Source organism: Oryx dammah, unplaced genomic scaffold (genome assembly GCF_014754425.2).
Source record: "Oryx dammah isolate SB20612 unplaced genomic scaffold, SCBI_Odam_1.1 HiC_scaffold_5, whole genome shotgun sequence".
Classification (NCBI taxonomy): domain Eukaryota; kingdom Metazoa; phylum Chordata; class Mammalia; order Artiodactyla; family Bovidae; genus Oryx; species Oryx dammah.
Window position 1 is genome coordinate 82417235 of NW_024070189.1, and position 20467 is coordinate 82437701.

A 20467-nucleotide genomic window follows, 5' to 3' on the forward strand; every position below is an offset into this window, starting at 1 on the left:
CATCAAGAGGCTTTTTAGTTCCTCTTCACTTTCTGCCATAAGGGTGGTGTCATCTGCATATCTGAGGTTATTGATATTTCTCCCAGCAATCTTGATTCCAGCTTGTGTTTCTTCCAGTCCAGCATTTCTCATGATGTACTCTGCATATAAGTTAAATAAGCAGGGTGACAATATACAGCCTTGATGCACTCCTTCTCCTATGTAGAACCAGTCTGTTGTTTCATGTCCAGTTCTAACTGTTGCTTCCTGACCTGCATATAGGTTTCTCAAGAGTCAGGTCAGGTGGTCTGGTATTCCCATCTCTTGAAGAATTTTCCACAGTTTATTGTGATTCACACAGTCAAAGGCTTTGGCATAGTCAATAAAGCAGAAATAGATGTTTTTCTGGAAGTCTCTTGCTTTTTCCATGATCCAGTGGATGTTGGCAATTTGATCTCTGGTTCCTCTGCCTTTTCTAAAACCAGCTTGAACATCTGGAAGTTCATGGTTCATGTATTGCTGAAGCCTGGCTTGAAGAATTTTGAGCATTCCTTTACTAGCATGTGAGATGAGTGTAATTGTGCGTTAGTCTGAGCATTCCTTGGTATTGCCTTTCTTTGGGATTGGAATAAAAACTGACCTTTTCCAGTCCTGTGGCCACTGCTGAGTTTTCCAAATGTGCTGGCATATCGAGTGCAGCACTTTCACAGCATCATCTTTCAGGATTTGAAACAGCTCAACTGGAATTCCATCACCTCCACTAGCTTTGTTCATAGTGATGCTTTCTAAGGCCCACTTGACTTCACATTCCAGGATGTCTGGCTCTAGATGAGTGATCATATCATCATGATTATCTGGGTCATGAAGATCTTTCTTGTACAGTTCTTCTGTGTATTCTTACCACCTCTTCTTAATATCTTTTGCTTCTGTTAGGTCCATACAGTTTCTGTCCTTTATTGAGCTCATTTTTGCATGAAATGTTCCTTTGGTATCTCTAATTTTCTTGAAGAGATCTCTAGTCTTTCCCATTCTGTTCTCCCCAGGCAGCCATTTTGCTTTTTTGCTTTTCTTTTCCATGGGGATGGTCTTGATCCGTGTCTCCTGTACAATGTCTTGAACCTCAGTCCATAGTTCATCAGGCACTCTATCTATCAGATCTAGGCCCTTAAATCTATTTCTCACTTCCACTGTATAATCATAAGGGATTTGATTTAGGTCATACCTGAACGGTCTAGCGGTTTTCCCTACTTTCTTCAATTTGAGTCTGAGTTTGGTAATAAGGGGTTCATGGTCTGAGCCACAGTCAGCTCCTGGTCTTGTTTCTGTTGACTGTATAGAGCTTCTCCATCTCTGGCTAAATACATCCTTTACAACAAAAGTGCAACCATTAAATACTGCACTTTCTTGAGTTCTGTGGGCCATTCTAATGAATTACTGAAACCAATATATGTGCTGTGCTTAAAGTCACCCAGTCGTGTCCGACTCTTTGCGACCCCACGGACTGTGGCCTGCCGGGTCCCCCTGTCCACGGGGATTCTCCAGGCGAGAATACTGGAGTGGGTTGCCATGCTCTCCTCCAGGGGATCTTCCCAACCCAGGGATCAAACCCAGGTCTCCCGCATTGGAGGCAGATTCTTTATCATCTGAGCCACCAGGGAAGCTCTACTGAAACCAGTGGTAACCTCCAAACCTGTAGACAGCCAGTGAGAACTGCAGATGTCCTGAGGACTGGGAACATTTGCAGCCAGCATCTTAAGAAGGAGGAGTCTTGTGGAAGATTGAGCCCCTAAACAGGTGGAGTCTGACACTGAGTCCAAGCAATTAATGTCAAAACTGAATCACAGTATACTTGCTTGGAGTAGAAATAACTAGAAGGAAGAGGGTATAAGGTTGTGTCAAAAAGTTAAGTCAAAAAATATAAATTTTACCAACGGTAAAATATGTAAATAACTAAAACCCAGCATTTCACAACTAGCAGATATCACTTAGTATGTTAATGGAAAGACTAGTAGAAAACATTTCAATACATTTGCAATGCTTTCAGTAGTACCTGAAAACAGAGACTTTTACCATCTAACTAGTGGATAAAAAAACAAACTGTTCTTACCAAAGGCAAGCGTTCCCACAGATCATGGCAATGGCGTTGTTCCAGCCATACACGGCCACAGGGAAGTTGAAAGCAGTGATGATTCCAACCAGGCCTACAGGATTCCACTGTTCAATGAGAGCATGGCCAGGTCCTGAGGACGAAGAAGGCATGCAACATGCTTAAACACATTAATTTAATGCCTGTCGAGGTCACAAGAACAAAGTCGGCAATCTTTCATTTTCAGAACAAAGATGCACCAGATCACATGGGGACTACAGATGCTTTGTAGCAGATCATCTTACAAGCTGGGGGACACTGGTACATTCACCAGCATACAGCAAATATTGTTATTACCAGACTACCTTATAAACCATGAGGATATCCAGTAAGCCTCTACTCCTCAAAGGAACTGTGTGGATCAGGGTAGTGCCAGTCCCATCTGGGAGACAAGGAAACTTCAGAGAGGAAACGAGACATGTCCTCGGTGATGTGATGGCCAAGGGTAGGGCACAACCACAACACAGGAGTCACGACTCTCCGGGCCATGCTCCTGATGGTGCCGGATGAGGCCCTCAGCTCACCTCTCTACATTCAGGACAAGTGACTCACGTACAGGGGGAAAGTAAGTTTTAACAATTACATAAATGGTGAATGAATTAAATGTACATATCCTTACATACATATAGGAAAACTGAAAATATAAATTAAAATAGTTGTATCTTATAGAGCAACTTAAGTCACCATAATCCCACAAGTTGTTGTTCAGTCGCTCAGTCGTGCCTGACTCTTTGCAACCCAGGGGACTGCAGCACCCCAAGCTTCCCTGTCCTTCACCATCTCCTGGAGTTTGCTCAAACTCACGTCCACTGAGTTGGGGATGCCATCCAACCATCTCACCCCACAAGAGCCTTATTTAATCAAAGGCAGCTGAAGCAGTGAAGAACCAGAGCAAGGAGGGCGAAGGCTCATGAAACCTGGCTAAACGCATTAGGAAGGCCGCACTCCCAGCCATCTGCCTTCCTGGCCATGCTCAGCCTGTCAGCAAGAACAGGGAACCCAGCACTTGTTCCACCTCACTCCCAGGCCCTCCCTTAGTCCGGGAACCCTATTCTCCCTGGAGGCGATGTGCTGGTACAGTCTCTCCCTCACAGAGCCTGCCTCCTCCTCTCTGCCCCTCCCCTCTGTATCCTTCTCTCCAGGGAGACAGCATAGCTCTGATGACATGACGCCCCCAACTTGGCACACTCTGGCAACCCCATCACTACCGGAGCTGCCCTCAGGATAAAGTCCAAACTCCAGGAAAAGTCCCTTCCCGAGGTTCCTTCTCCACCCATCTCTCCCTTCATCCTGCACCCCCCAGCAGGGCTGAAGTAACACAGTTCCCCAAATAAGCCAAGTTCTCCCATCTTAAGCTTTCACACAGGCTTCTTCCCAGTTTAAAATCACCCCTGGGAATACCCTGGCAGTCCAGTGGTTAAGATTTCATGCTTCCACCACAGGGCACAGGTATGATCCCTGGTTGAGGAACTAAGTTAAGATCCTGCATGCCGTGTGGCCAATAAGTAAAAATAAACAAAATTAAAATGCAAGGAATCTACAGCTTTATACATTTCTTGAGGGAAAGGACTATACTTTTTCAACCAAGTTATTACCTATTAGATCATTTGGCAGACACTCAACAAGCATTAATTGAATTAATGAAGTCAAAGTTACCCAAGAGCTTCTGCATAAATGAATAATCTATTTTTTTAATGTGTAAACAATTGAAAAGGATTTTAATTGGTGAGTCAAGACATTAGAGCAAGTAAAAATCAAAGTTACTTGCCTGCACATATATACCTCCCCAAATTGGCAGTTTACTTTCTTAACTCTGAAAAACCTCTGAAAGTGTTCAATATAAAATTAACCTTGGCTAATGGAACTCACTGTTACATAGCAGACTATGGACAATAACTGTACATTTGAAAAGAACTCCCTCTTTCTACCAGCAGGGAATTTGCCCAATATTCCAAGAGGAAACAGAAAAATGTGATTTTTTTAAAAATGTCTTTTCCTGATTATAAATGTAACCTAATTCCCAGTGTGGAAACTTTGGAAAATATAGAAGAAAGACAACACCAACCATTAATAATTCTGCCTTGACAGATAACCACCATTACTACTTCAGGAGATTTCCACCCCTGTGCTTTCAATACAGTCACATGAGTTCACCTGGTTTGTTCCATTGACATGGCGAACACTAGAAACTGGGTAAGCCCTTGTCCCCGCCACTGAGTGCAAGGCTGCAGCACAGTTTAACTGGCAAAGACTGAAACAGCCCAAATATCGGCTACTTGGGAACTGGTCATCCTTACAACAAAACAGCCATTAAAAAAAAAAAATGAAGGAAGCACCTTATCAGAACAATATGAAACAATTCCTAAGATACAATAAGTAGGAAAAGGACACCTGGTTTGCTACATATCTGTCTGCACCTGAATAAGCTCCAGAAAGATACACTCAAGAAACCAGAAACATTTGATAGGTTCATGGGAATACTATGGAGTACCCCACTGGGAGGAGGAAAATATTTCTTCCTTCACCTTTTTATTCCTCTTTAATTTTGTGAAATGAAAAATACTATCTTTTCAAAAAAATCAAAATCATCTACAAATAAGCGTATGTAAAAAAAGAAGACAAAAGAAGTAAAAATAAGTACAACTTTCCTATAAAGTTTGCGGTTGGGGAAGGCAATCTTTATGATCTCTTGACAATATCTGCTAATAAACTGCCAAAGTTATTTGCTCAACCTTTGTCATGATTGGACATTTAGGCCATTTCTATTGTTTCCTGTTTAATGGGACAATGCACACCCTAACACTTGAACCTCAGGTGCATTTCAGATTATTTACTTAAATTAAGATTCCGGAAACTTGCATTAAATATTTAATGGATTTAAGGGAAACTTGCATTAAATATTTTGGGGATAGATATTTTTCCAAACTGTTTTCCAGATAAGATTGGTGATTCACTTTACAAAGTCTCTATTAAAAAGTGTCAGTCTCACCCATGAACACTGAGCTTTATGTTAAAAAATTTAAAAAGTTTAAGCATCTTGATCTGATTATTTTCACCTGTTTTAATTTGACTTTCTTAATAAAGAGATTAAAGACATTTTCATATACAAGTATTTTGTGGAAACTGCTCACAACCAGAGAATTTTGGGGAGTCCCTTGTTTCGGAGTGCAATACTTAGCGCTTACTTTCAGAAGGCAGGATGGGTCCCCCAATCATCCGAGATAAGCCAACAGCATAATCACAAACATCCACGTATTCCTGAACTTCTCCCACACCTTCCACCAAGATCTTCCCCATCTCCAAAGACACCTAAAAATACAAAAGACCAAGCAGCATTTTTCCAACAGAATTCATGCTTTAAACTTTAAATTTGAGGTGGGGAAAGCAAAACATTTTATTTCTGCTTTGTGAGGGTTATAAACCAGTCTGTTCTTATTTTTCTGAAGAATTTTAAAGCCCAAGAATTGTCTTCACATTTTCCTGTCCATCTTGTTAATCCTTCCTCTAAAGAAAAGATTTTGAAATATATAAGTTACAAATTTATATACATATATATTTTTGAAATACATAAATTATGACCTTAAAAAGATCACAATCTTATACACAAAAGTACAAAACAGCCTTATTCTTCAATCAAAGTACTATATATTTACTACAAAAATACTTTACCAAGCTTCCTAGTACTTGGATCTTCTCCCGCAAGGCATCACCAATCTGTCTCACGATTTCTCCTCGCTTTGGAGCAGGAATCTAAGGAAGGAATGGCATTTTAGTGTCTGCTGAAAAGTGTAAGCTCATGTCTATTATCACGGTACTAATATGCTGTAAAAGAACAAAGCACAACCACATCAAAAACATCTGTTTTGATCTCATCAGTGTCTGATGTGACAGGCCTTAAAATCCATTCCAGAGACCAAGAAAATATACAGATGACACCTTCTTGGTGAGCAAGGACTCCACCAAGTACAGAGAGAAATTCAGATTGGACACAACTTTTTGGGATGACTCTGCATGCTTAGTTGTTTGTTCCTTCAGCCGTGCCCGACTCTCTGCGACCCTATGGGCCATGGCCTGCCAGTCTCCTCTGTCCATGGGATTCTCCAGGCAAGAATACTGGAGTGGGATGACTCTACAAAGCTCTAAATACCTTACATAGCCTATGATTTCCAGTGATGTTTTCATATGGGTCAAACTGACTGCAAACCCAAACCCTAAATTCAGCTTACTTAGGCTGGTGTCCAAAATCCATTCAAATCATGCCACCCCCTTACAAAATACTTTCTGAGCACTTACTGTGTGACATCAGCAATACTAGGCACTGGAGCTAAAATAACTGAGGCACTCGTGGAGCTCAGGGCTCTTCTTCACTCTCTCTCTTCCCCAAATGTACATCAAATATCCCTGTATAGTTTTTCTAATCTAAGGGTAGCCTGGCTTTCTATTAACATTTAAAATGCATCCTGCGCCCCCACTACTTTCAACAGGCAGTTCTACTTCTGGAAATTGAACATAAACGTAAGTGTGCAAAAGTCTAGGTTACAACAGCATTTACTGCGGTGCTGTTTCCAGTAGAGAAACAGAAACCATCCAAATGCCCATCAGCACATGATTGGTTAATTACAGAATAGCCATAAATGGAGGGCTTCCCTGGTAGCTCAGAAGGTTAAGAATCAGTCTGCAATGCAGGAGACTGGGGTTCGATCCCTGGGTTGTGAAGATCCCCTGGAGGAGAGCATGGGAACCCACTCCAGTATTGCCTGGAGAATCCCCACGGACAGAGGAGCCTGGTAGGCTACAGTTCATGGGTTCACAAAGAGTTGGACATGACTGACTGAGCAGAGAACAGCACATAATATGTCTGGACACTTTCTAAAAAGAATAAAGTAGATTTATAAGGAAAAACTTTTAAGAGCCATAACAAGACAACAACAACAAAAAAGCAAGATAATGCATATGGTAAGTAAACTTTTGCTTAAATTTCATGGAATATACAACAAGAGGTTAACAGTTGCAATTTCCAGGAAATGGAATCATAACATTTTGATTCTCTGCATTTTCTATGTCTGCAACATTTGCTATTTTTATGATACATGCACACTTTTGGAAACAGTAAACAAAAATTGTAACATTAAATGAAACAGCAAAGATCCTCTGTATTTTCTAAGGCATTGAATGAGTTGAACCAAATTTAGACCACACATTTATAGCCTTAGCAAATTGGTTAATTTCAACTCAGAATGGCTAATTCAGTACACATGACTATTCTGAGCTTATTTATTCTATCAGTCTTTGAACCACCACTTAACTGCACACATTTTATGTGCCAGATAGTGTGCTATTCCCCAGGATTCAAGGGAAACAAGGCAGCTAGATTCAAGTCCATTGGGGATGGCAGACACAAAACAGGAGATTATAACCTCACGTGGTAAGCGCCATGATGGCACTAAACTACACAAGTGGACCACCTATGCCTATTAACCCAGTGTTACTTGGGGGCAAGGAAGTGGGAAGGAAGGGGGCTTTTTAAAGAGTTGAGGCCTACAGCATGATTGGTGTTTGCCATCTGAAGAGGTAGATAAAGGAGAGGGAAATTATGGGGGACAGAGAAGATAACATATGCAAAGGCTAAAAGGCAAGAGAATATGATAATTTCGGGAAACTATAAAGACTTCAAAGAAGTAGGAGTGGAAAGGAGGGGCCACACTGCAAAGGACCATGTTAAGGATCCAAAGAGCAGTGGGGAAATCACTAGAGGGTTTTGTACTGTGGGGAGAAAAATCACAGTGCATTTTAATTTTTTAGCCACATCACGCAGCATGCAGGGACTTAGCTCCCCGATCAAGGACCAAATCCAGGCCCACTGCAGTGGAAGCACAGTCTTAACCACTGGACCACCAAGAAAGTCCTTCACAGTGCATTTTAAAACACCACTCTAGATGTGGTACAGGAAATATTATCAGAGGGAGGAAAGACTCAGGCAGGAAAACTATGAAGCCAGACAAGAGATGATGGCTATCTGGACCACAAAAACAGCAATAGGGATAAACATAATGCAAACTGTTAAGACCTGGCAACTGATCAAGTCTCAACCCTGGGTACACATTAGAACCCATCACCCAAGGTTTAAACTACATTCCCTCTCAGACCACTCAAACTTGACTTTTTTCTTTCTTTCTTCCCGCTTCCAAAATGATGGGTAGGAGCAGCAAGAGATAAAAAGAATGTCAGGATTAAGTATGAAGTGATAGATGAGGGAGAGCAGGAAACCAGGAAGACAGTCTCATTCCCCGTGTGGGTTTGACCAGCCCAGCACAACAGCACATCATAACCTTAGACCCTGCTGAGACAGCCACCGAGAATCCTCATCCCTGCACACTTCACTCTGAAGTCAGGTTTACAGCAAGCATCGGAGGCAGCCATGAACAGGGAACTAAGAGCACCGAGTTCATTACCTGCTGAGCCCTTGGCAAAGTACTGCAAAGACAACTGTGTTAAAGGGCTACAGAGACATCTGTATACCTATGGCTGAGTCATGTTAATATGTGGCAGTAAACAAAATTCTACAAAGCAATTATCCTTCAATTAAAAATTAACTTAAAGAGAAAGAGAGAGCTACAGGGATGTGGAATCCCTTTATGCAGCTGGAGAAGGCCCATTCAAGTTCCTGTCATCAAGAGAAGAAAGACTGGCTTTCCTCCTCACTGGGAATGCAGACGGAAAGTGAGGATACCCACAGGGGATGCAGACGGGCAGAAACAGGTGGCATTTGGACTAAATCAGCTCATGAAAGAAAGCAGCAGGAACAGGGGAGCGGAGCTTGGGGAGAAAAAAAAAAGAGAGAGCAGCAGAGCAAGAATTCCCAACCAGGTTCTTGGTGGTTAGTTGTAGTTAAGAGAAACATTTTTATAAACTGCCTTTTCATATTTTTATACTCTGTCTCCTTTTTCCTTAAAAAAAAAAAAAAAAAGAAAGAAAGTTCCCTTTGAAAAATTCCAGGTCGAATACAAAGAAACTAAATGAAACTGCCCTTTGTCCTCACAGGCAAGGCACCCAGAAGGGTCAGGACCAAGCAGAAGTAGCCCCATGCAAGTGAGGAGCCAAGAGGAAAAATGTGTACACCAGGAGGGGACCAAGCTTTGTTCTCTTCATGTTTGAGGTGTCCTGGAGGCACAGTGAAGAAATGCTCTGCTTCCTCCCTAAACTATGGACTCAATTGCTTAACTCAAATTCCAACAAGTGGGATTCCCAACTGATTCTACCATCACCCAGAAAAGCCACTCGTTCCCACTTAGCAGCCCCACTCTACGGAGATGAATAAAAATGAAGAGCAGAAAGATAAAGAACACTAGGTGCAGAGGTTGGCATGACTGTGGAAGAGCAGGCTTCAAATCAGAACCTGAATTCGAAAACAGCACCAACAGCAAAGCACAGCACAATATTAAAGACATCACAGTGCCAACTGCCACCCCCTTGGGCAAAGCCAAGATTGACCTAAAAGTCAGTTCAGGGAAAGGAAAGACCCTGAATTCACACAAATCTTTTTTCAAACAAGACTGTATTTATTGTGGGTACATACACACATACAATGGAAGTTTCTAATCAAAAGTTCCACTAGCATTCAAAACAGCACATGCAAAGAGTGAATCTTAATGCAACTTATGGACTTCAGTTACTACTGATATGCCTGTATTGTCTCACCAATTATAAGAGGTACCACACTAAGGCAGGGTGTTAATATAGGAAACTTAGGAGTTCAGAATAAGCCACCCCAGAATCGGCCAATCCGACAAGTTCTTTGGCTTTACTTTGAGCTACAGATAATTAAGGCCCAGAAGACTCAGGAAAAGATTTCTAACTCCCCTTAACAGCCCAAAAGAAATTAGAAAGGGATCTGTACCAGGAGTTATCACCAGTGAAAACTTTTTTATATCTGACTTATCTGCATGAGAGGGAAAATACCTGCTTACCGAACGCTTGCTCTGCTCACATTCCTAGCAACTGTCCTCCTCCTTTTTGAAGCCCCGGGCTCCTATCCCTTTACTTAGCTCAGGATGGTGTTTAAGCTTCAACTGCCTGCTGCCTTTGGGTCTCATATCTTTATGCCTCCCCCTCATAAAAAATTAAAATTTGTTTTTCTCCTGCTAATCTATTGTATATTGGCTAATTATTAGATCAGTTAAAGAACATAGAAGGGAAGAATAAAAAATTTTCCTCCCCTACAGTTTCACCCTAAAACTGTTCTAGTTCAGTTGAGTTGCTCAGTCGTGTCCGACTCTTTGCGACTCCATGAATGGCAGCACACCAGGCCTCCCTGTCCATCACCAACTCCCGGAGTTCACTCAGACTCACGTCTATCGAGTCCGTGATGCTATCCAGCCATCTCATCCTCTGTCGTCCCCTTCTCCTCCTGCCCCCAATCCCATCCAGCATCAGTCTTTTCCAATGAGTCAGCTCTTCTCATGAAGTGGCCAAAGTACTGGACTTTCAGCTTTAGCATCATTCCTTCCAAAGAAATCCCAGGGCTGATCTCCTTGCAGTCCAAGGGACTCTCAAGAGTCTTCTCCAACACCACAGTTCAAAAGCATCAGTTCTTCGGTGCTCAGCTTTCTTCACAGTCCAACTCTCACATCCATACATGACCACTGGAAAAACCATAGCCTTGACTAGATGGACATTTGTTGGCAAAGTAATACCTCTGCTTTTCAAAATGCTATCTAGGTTGGTCATAACTTTTCTTCCAAGGAGTAAGCATCTTTTAATTTCATGGCTGCAGTCACCATCTGCAGTGATTTTGGAGCCCCAAACAATAAAGTCTGACAGTTTCCACTGTTTCCCCATCTATTTCCCATGAAGTGATGGGACTAGATGCCATGATCTTCGTTTTCTGAATGTTGAGCTTTAGGCCAACTTTTTCACTTTCCACTTTTCACTTTCATCAAGAGGCTTTTTTAGTTCCTCTTCACTTTCTGCCATAAGGGTCGTGTCATCTGCATATCTGAGGTTATTGATATTTCTCCCAGCAATCTTGATTCCACCTTATGCTTCTTCCAGCCCAGCGTTTCTCATGATGTACTCTGCATATAAGTTAAATAAGCAGGGAGACAATATACAGCCTTGACGTACTCCTTTTCCTATTTGGAACCAGTCTGTTGTTTCATGTCCAGTTCTAACTGTTGCTTCCTGACCTGCATATAGGTTTCTCAAGAGGCAGGTCAGGTGGTCTGGTATTCCCATCTCTTGAAGAATTTTCCATAGTTTATTGTGATCCACACAGTCAAAGGTTTGGCGTAGTCAAGAAAGCAGAAATAGATGTTTTTCTGGAAGTCTCTTGCTTTTTCCATGATCCAGTGGATGTTGGCAATTTGATCTCTGGTTCCTCTGCCTTTTCTAAATCCAGCTTGAACATCTGGAAGTTCACTGTTCACGTATTGCTGAAGCCTGGCTTGGAGAATTTTGAGCATTACTTTACTAGCATGTGAGATGAGTGCAATTGTGCAGTAGTTTGGGCATTCTTGGGCATTACCTTTCTTTGGGATTGGAATGAAAACTGACCTTTTCCAGTCCTGTGGCCACTGCTGAGTTTTCCAAATGTGCTGGCATATCGAGTGCAGCACTTTCACAGCATCATCTTTCAGGATTTGAAATAGCTCAACTGGAATTCCATTATCTCCACTAGCTTTGTTCATAGTGATGCTTTCTAAGGCCCACTTGACTTCACATTCCAGGATGTCTGGCTCTAGATGAGTGATCACACCATCGTGATTATCACACATCGTGAAGATCTTTTTTGCATAGTTCTTCTGTGTATTCTTGCCACCTCTTCTTAATATCTTCTGCTTCTGTTAGGTTCATACCATTTCTGTCCTTTATCGAGCCCATCTTTGCATGAAATTTTCCCTTGGTATCTCTAAAACTGTTCTAAAATATAGTCTATTAATTGAAAAAACAAAAACAATATAGCTGTCCCTCATTATCCATGAGAGATTGATTCAGGACCCCCATGGATTCCAAAACCTATGGATGCTCAAGCACCTTATACAGAGTGATGGAGAACAGTCAGCACTCCATACCTGCAGATGTGAGCCCCGCAGATGGGGAATGAGCTGATTTAAAATAAGTTGGCATGGCATCGGTCACTATTCTCTACATTGCTAAGGTGAACTTCCCTTAGCACACTACTTTTGGAAGCAGTATTTTCTCTGTTCAAGGATTTTTTCAGTTCAGTTTTTGATTGTATACAATAAACCCTGAGCCTAACTTATAGCCAAAATTAGTTAAAGGAAACGTTCTTCCTGCTTTGCACAGAGGCAGCCTCTTGGCTAACAGTAACCCTGCATCCAATTCAGGGCTCTCCTGGAGAGTCTGCCCTTCCCCAAGTCCCCAGAGCAACCACTGATTCAGGAGGAAAAAACAAAAAAAAACCCACTGAGGCTCAGCAGTTCCAAACTCAGCAGCACATGATTCTAAAAATCAAACAGGTACTAAGGTTTACCCCTGCGTGTAAGCATGTTAAATGATTGACTCATTTAACCCTTATGATAACCCAAGAGGTAAGCACACCTGGCCTCCCCTTTTCTACAAAAGACAAAGCACACTAAGGCAAAGTAACTACCTGGGGCAGAGCTGGGTTAACATTTCAGGATATTCCTATAGCTTCAGGCCAAGTATCTCAGGCAGAAGACCAAAAGGGATGTTCAGGGTAAACCGGAAGATCCAGACTAAGCCAGTTCTTTACTCTCCCCTCCTCCAGAGCCTGGCCCTCATCTATTGACAGCTCAGGGTGGCCCAGCCCAGCTCCAGTCAGTTCCTACACCTGCTCACAGAACTAGCTGAAACAGAGACAGGGGAGGCAGAATTAGCCTAAAAGCTTCATCAGACTGCCAAGGAACTGAAGCCTAGGCCCTGTGAGAGCTGCTGCTGACACCACTCCCTCAGAACCAAGAATGCCGACCTACTAACATCCCCTCCCTGCCCCTAAAAAAACCTGGAGGTGGGGGAGGAGCATATGGTTTATTTTTAGCATAGATATTCCTTTCTCTTTGCTTAATTTTTGGAGACTTGGGTGTTCATAGATCAGTTGGAGATGAAACTGTTCATAGATTGGTTACGCTACAATGGTACCGAGTTCTTTTCCGTTTAAAATTACCCTGCTATTGAAGGCAAAATACGGAAAAGAGTACTAGTTTAGGACTACAGCTTAGAGATAGTCACAGCCCCCAAGAAGCTCCAGTATCAGCAAGGGGGCGCTGGCTGCCTCCTTGTCTGTCATTACTGTAGGTCTTTGTGTCCCGGACTCTGTACTTACATCTGCCCAGGTACTCCATGCTTCTCTTGCTTTCTCTACAGTTTCTTCATAGTCAGCCATGCTGGCCTAAATAAATATTTGGAGGGAGACAAAGGGAAAAGGGCAGTGATGATCTCGTAAGAACATAGACTTTTGGAAAAGAATTGTAAAATCCCCAGTGACCCTAAGATTTGTGTTTTAAAATGATTATCACGGCTTACACTTCCCAAAACTTGCTCGAATTTGCTAAGTTAGAATCTGTACTTTTTAAAACCTTGCCTTTCAAAGCAAGGTCCAGGAGCCTCATCTGTGAGCAATACCTGAAGTATATTAGAAATTCAGAATGTCAGGCTACAACCTAGATTCAAGAGGTCAGAACATTCATCTTAACCCAAGTTCCCTGGTGATCCAGAAACACAGACCTCAGTGGAACCCCTCTTGGGTAGTCCTCTCTAGGGGTCTCCTTTTCCAGGGCACATATACTCTCACAGAGTACAGGGTCTCCCCGAGAAATTTTTTTTTCCAGCTGGGCAGCGTAGCATGCAGGATCTAAGTTCCCAGATCAGGATCAACACGTGTTCCCAGCAACTGAAGCCCAATATCTTAACCACTGAAGCTGCAGGAAAGTCCCTCCCCTAGACATTCTTAAAACTTAAAAGGAAACATTCTTCGACTTTGTAAATTTGTATTACTCAGTGATCACTGGCACAAACTCCCTAAGGGCATTTTGCACGTAAAGGAAAAAAAAAAAAAAAAGCACGTACCTGTCTGACTCTGGCAATGGGCTCATTGTTAGCAGGACAGTAGGTGGTGATAACCTAAAACAAAAAAATGATCTACATAAATAGAAAATGGGGAGCAGACCAAACGGAGGAAGGTAAAAAAGGAAGGTGGGCGGGGGAGGGAGCTAAGATACAACAAACTCAGAACCTTTACAGTGGTGGTGGTGGTGGTTTAGTCACTAAGTCGTGTCCGACTCTTGCGACCCCACGGACTGTAACCCGCCAGGATGCTCTGTCCATGGGATTCTTCCAGGTGAGAATACTGAAGGGGGTTGCCATTTCCTTCTCCCTTAACTTGTTGCAAACAAGAGACTAGAGTTTTCACTTTTGACCTGAACACTCAGAACAACTTTTTCGCCAAAACCCTACCTCGCCATCTAAATGTTAGGCATCTAAACAAAAGCCTAAAAGTAACATGTTATTTTGCCTCTTCTTCCATTAACAGAGCAAAGTTACAAGTTTTAGGGACTTCCCTATAGCTCAAATGGTAAAGAATCTGCCTGCAATGAAGGAGACCTGGGTCAGGAACATGCCCTGGAGAAGGGAATGGCAATCGGCTTCGGTATTCTTACGTGGAGAATCTCACGGACAGTGGACCCTGGCGAGCTACAGTCCCTAGGGCCGCAAGAGTCGGACACGACTGAGCAAACACACTCGCAGTTACGTTTAGCTTATTAGCTCTCTCCATAACTCTGCCCACCCTCTGGTCAGAGGTGAAAAGGCCAAGGCTAGACAACCATGGGAAAGGTGTGTGTCCATATGAGCTGGAGGAATAAATTGGGGGGGGGGGAGGGGGAACCAACACCCAGGTATAGCTTTAAAAAGGCTTTCAGGAAAGGGTATTTATCCATGAACCTAATAATTGGATACCACAGAAAAAATAGGATAAAACCACCAATGGGGGATTGGGAACAATTAAAACCACCTGCACTTCCTACAGCCACAGATAACTAAAAGATGCCTTTCCTCCAACAAAGCAGGTTCAGTCAACAAACTGTTGGGATGTTATATAACGTTTTCTTATAAGTTTGGTTTCGTATGCAGCCCTCAAAAAAAATCCAAGTAATAACAACCTTAACTTTCCATCCTAGTCTATAAAACATTTTATTGAACATTAACTGAGAGTCAAGCTACTGTTAGGGTCTGGAAATAGAGAAATGCTGAAAATCTGGCCCTCAAGGCAGTTCTGAGCCCAATGACTGAAAAACAGGATTTCAGCAACTTCGAGTTTGCATTCCAGAGGATTTCAAAAGATAACATAATACTGTGGAACATTACCTGTGGCGCACGTCACATGTGAGGAGCCACAGTCAAGTGGAAAACTCAGATGATTTCCACCAAGTGCGCGGCATTTCGCACTACAGAGTGCAGAACTCTGCCGTGCGGCTTTAAGTACGCTTGGGAAGTTCAACCCCTTTCTGCTCCAAAATGAACTCGATTATCGGTAACACGCAGGACCTAATATCTAGTGGTACTTTTAATGGTTCTACTTGAGAAAATGTTTACTATGGACTTCAAAACTTCCCACCCAGTATAAGCCGACAGCGTCCGCGGGGATTAGGGCTGGGCAGTGCCTGTCCGGCCTCCCAGAGAGGCCGCAGAGATTTGCCCAAGTCGTGCATACCTCTCCCCGGCCTCCCCAGCTTCCATTATACACGCCGTCGTTTTCCTCGCGGAGCCCCAGCTCCTTCAGCCAAGCATACTGAGGCTGATTGATGAGCAGAGTGGACATGAAGGCGGCAGGCCTGGTCCAAGGTGCGGAGAACTTGCTCTTCCTTGCAACGCCCACGCAGAGCAGACCGGGAACGCGCCACATACTGAGTCAGGGATGCGAAGAGCGCCTGCGGCCCGAGGAACTGAAGCGGGGCCCCGCCCACCCGGAGCAGCCTATTGGGTAGGCCCGGCCCCGCCCTCGAGCGCGCCCCCCGCCGTCGCCCTGCCTAGCTGGATCTTGCGCGGGAGCCCGGAGCTGTGGCCTGTAGGTCAACCCGGGCCTAGAAAACGATGAGGGTGAAACCCGGAGGAGGTGAGCAGGCTACTGCCATCTAGTGAAAGACGGCGGGAACAGCGGCACCAGCTAGGAACTTTTTCCAGCAAAAGATTGGCTCTAAAATACAGTGAGAGAAGGCCTCTCAGGCTGTAATGTGCATGTGATCCCACCTAGCTATCGTGTTAAATGCACATTGTGATTCTGTAGGTCTGGACTGGGGTCTGAGAGTCGGTATTTTTAACCAGTTCTGGTGGAAAGGAGAGGATTGTTTCCGCCCCTTTGTTACTTTACAAATTACAGGTTTCTAATTAATGAAAAATGGTAAATTGTGGTAGTTCCCTCCAAATATTCTGTGTGGGTATATTCTTGCTGTTGAAGAACAAAGACAGTTTTGATCAATTTCCTTTTTTCTCCATTTCTTCTCTCTTCCTGCAATATTCTTGCCATCCCCACCATCCCATCTGCCACCCCTAATTCCACAATAACTAGGCCTATCCTATTTAAGAGAAATGGCAACATCTCAATCAGCATGATTTGGGCAGGAGTTTAAAATATACACACACTCTCAAATCCTTGCATAAATAAGGTGATTCCAAAGCTGCTAAGTCGCTTCAGTCGTGTCCGACCCTGTGCGACCCCAGAGATGGCAGCCCACCAGGCTCCGCCATCCCTGGGATTCTCCAGGCAAGAACACTGGAGTGGGTTGCCATTTCCCTCTCCAATGCATAAAAGTGAAAAGTGAAAGAAGTCACTCAGTCGTGTCCAACTCTTTGCAACCCCATGGACTGCAGCCTACCATGCTCCTCCGTCCATGAGATTTTCCAGGCAAGAGTACTGGAGTGGAGTGCCATTGCCTTCTCCAGATTCCAAACCTACTTTCCCAAAATATTACTTCTCCACACTTGCCTTGTGGCCTTCCACATGGCAAGCAGACAGTTGAAAGTCACACTTTTCTTTACAAAGCCTATGTTTTCCTCTCATGGTGCCTTTGCCCTACTGTTCCCTCTACCTGTAAAACCTTTCCTTCCATCTCTGCATTCAAGCTTTATCTGTTTGGCCCTTAGAACATATGTGATTTCAACAAATCATGTTGAAATAGGCATGTATCAAGCATCTATCAGAAACTGTGGTAAGTGCTGGCGATATCTGAATGGTGTTTCCACTTGAAAATGTTATACTTTTCCCCCATTAAGGCAAGGACCGCCTCTGACTCACCCTTGCATGACTCCACAATTCCCAGCATCCTACCAGGCTCACATTTATTTATATCATTGGGAAAAAAATGAACCTATAAACACACCTCAGCAGTAATAAGCAAGGATACCCTGTTCAGCATTGGTAATCTGTATCAACAACCCAGCTACTTCTGTCCATCCACTCCTAGGACTGATGCACTAATTTCCTTCATTTCAATTCTCAGACATTTTAATAGAGAATTTAATTCTCCTTCCTTTCTGGCTGCCAGTAAGATTCTTTGTACATGTAACCCAACATCACATCCTTCCATTCTCTTCCCCTCCATTTGATTCAAAAAATCAGAAGACATTTACAGATGCACTCTATTTTAGAAGCAACACATGACGCTCTCAAGGAATGTTAACTTCCATCTCTTCACTAAGTTGAAAAGAGAGGTTCATGGTGGTCTCCCTCTAAACAAGTTTTGGGACGACGGACACTAGCAACTGCCTATATGGAAAACAGGGATTACATCTCTCTTCCACCTTCTTTTTTCAAAACTTATTTAGCCTGTCAATAGGAGGTCAGGAAAAATCACCAACAGTGAATTTTGATGGGGCAAAGTGGGAAAATATAGAATTAAATGAATCCTGTGAAGGCACATTTCACACTTGAAAAAGAATTAAATGGATTGTACACGAAAGCATATATAAAAACTGCAAAGCCCTACAGAAATTCAAATGTCAAGATACCTTGAACTAATTTTGTATTAAAAGTGGAGGAGTTAGTAGATGGCAAATTCTACTTTTCAAATGACTTATCAAAGGCCTCAGAGAGTGGTTCAAGCAAAGACTCTGGAGTCACAGCGTAAGTACAAATGACCTGTGCTTGGGAAGTCCTCTGTGAATAATAGCTGTCTTTATTCTTCAAAGATAGTTGGCCAGAAGGCAGAGTGATATGAATATGCATGCTTGCCCCAAGGCAGTGGTAAATTGGAGAAATCACAACCATCCAGAATATAATTTCAGCATCTGATTTTTCAGAGCATGAGTGAGTGACACGTACTATTGCTCTGGGCATACTCAGATTAATCAAGCTCACCAAAATATCAAAATATGATGTTGTAACTAACATGCTGGCTTATTATTTAATGGGGAAAATTATTCTCAGAAAGGACCAACCATTCATGTGCTCTAAATACTGTGTTCTCTCCCAGGATACATTCTACTTATCTAGTGGTTTAATCAGCCCAGTGTCAGAAGAAGAGTTATTGATTAATAATATTTGATTCCAGCATTCAATGGTATCAGGCTACTACAGTCTCTCAAATATCCAAATTAACCTATAGATTCAATGCAATCCCAATCAAAATACCAGAATTGGCAAGCATATTTTAAAGTTTAAATGGAAAGGCAAATGAGCTAGAATAGTCAAAACAGTTTTAAGAAAGAAAAAAAAAAGAACAAATTTACATTACCTGATTTTAACAATTATTTTAACAATTTTACAATTGTTATAAAGCTACAATAATCAAGAAAATGTCACACTGGTATAAAGACAGACATAAAGATAAATGGATCAGAAATAGGGTACTCAAAAATAGACTTTCACATGTATAGTCAATTTTCAATGAAGGTGTCAAAAAAATCAAAAGAGAAAGAACAGTTTTTTCAACAAAGATGCTATATTATTTGGATATTCAGGTGCAAAAAAAAAAAAAGAAACGACTTCTACTTCATGCTATATATAAGAATTAAGTTAATATGAACCATAGAACTAAAACTCTAAAACATCTAGTGGAAAATATTGGAGAAAATCTTTAGTGTGAGGGGCTGTTCTATGCATTATATGATATTTAGCTGCATCCCATACCACACAGTATAATGTTAATAACAGCATGAAAATGTACTCCTACCTCACATTACACACAAGAACCCATTCAGGGGGACTGTTATTCTATGCAAACGAAGTACAATATCAGTTGTCTAAGAGGAGACCTTAGACAACCCAATAGACCTGTCTATTAGGAGACCTGGAGTCAGGACAGAGGTCTGCAATAGCTTAGCTATATAATCTCCCTTCAGTTACCAAAATAAAATGGGCCAAGTGACTTCTAAGTTCCTTTATAGGTACTAAATTCATATTTCAAAAATATAAATTCATTTTTTCCCATACAGTCTACACTAAGGAAATAATAAAACAAGTTTGTAAAAAGACATGTTCATTGCAAAACTGGCTACACTTTAAATGTACACCATCAGAAACTAAATAAATGATGCTACCTCCCTCCATGCAGTGGAAAAACTGGGAAGTCATTAAAAAGGAGCTAGATCTTTATATTTTGGTATAGAAAAGCGTCCTGGATAAACAGCTATATTGTTTCTTTTTGAAAGGAGATTACAGAATAGTAAAAAGGTACAAACAATAAGATCCCCTTTATGCCGAAATGGCAACCCACTCCAGTATTCTTGCCTGGAAAATCCTATGGATGGAGGATCCTGCTGCTGCTAAGTCGCTTCAGTCATGTCCGACTCTGTGCGACCCCATAGACGGCAGCCCACCAGGCTCCCCCGTCCCTGGGATTCTCCAGGCAAGAACACTGGAGTGGGTTGCCATTTCCTTCTCCAATGCATGAAAGTGAAAGTGAAAGTGAAGTCGTGCCCGACTCTTAGCGACCCCATGGACTGCAGCCCACCAGGCTCCCCCGTCCCTGGGATTTTCCAGGCAAGAGTACTGGAGTGGGGTGCCATTGCCTTCTGGTAGGCTACAATCCATGGGGTCGCAAAGAGTCGGACACGAGTGAGCGACTTCACTTCACTTCACTTTTGCCGAAAAAAATTCAATTAATATTTCTTCACCATGTTTACATACAAGAAATCACTGGACTGGGCACAGGTAGAAAAAGGTGAATAAAATAGACATTTTGGTGGGGAATTCAGACAAAAAAATTAAACAAATAGGCATATGACTATTGAAGCCATGAAGGAATAAAAAGGGTGCGAGAATGACTGTAAAGAAAGGACCCTGTTTTAGTGAGAGTGCTTGAAGAAGACCTTTGTGGGAAGGGCACATTTAATCAATTCTGAATCATGTGAGAGCATAACCTCTGG

The 20467-nt window shown here is 42.4% G+C and overlaps 1 protein-coding gene across 1 annotated transcript in view; it reads right to left on the bottom strand.

Annotated features, from left to right (window-relative positions):
- ALDH7A1 (aldehyde dehydrogenase 7 family member A1) overlaps window positions 1-16194 on the bottom strand; it is a 40579-nt gene extending 24385 nt beyond the window's left edge. Inside the window, exons 1-6 of the mRNA XM_040241742.1 lie at window positions 15816-16194; window positions 14174-14227; window positions 13431-13496; window positions 5795-5875; window positions 5311-5434; window positions 2087-2219 (exon numbers count right to left, since the gene is read on the bottom strand). Of these exons, the coding sequence (XP_040097676.1) occupies window positions 2087-2219; window positions 5311-5434; window positions 5795-5875; window positions 13431-13496; window positions 14174-14227; window positions 15816-16007 (650 nt within the window). The 5' untranslated portion in view covers window positions 16008-16194. The remainder of the gene's footprint in view (window positions 1-2086; window positions 2220-5310; window positions 5435-5794; window positions 5876-13430; window positions 13497-14173; window positions 14228-15815) is intronic.
- Window positions 16195-20467: the final 4273 nt, after the last annotated feature.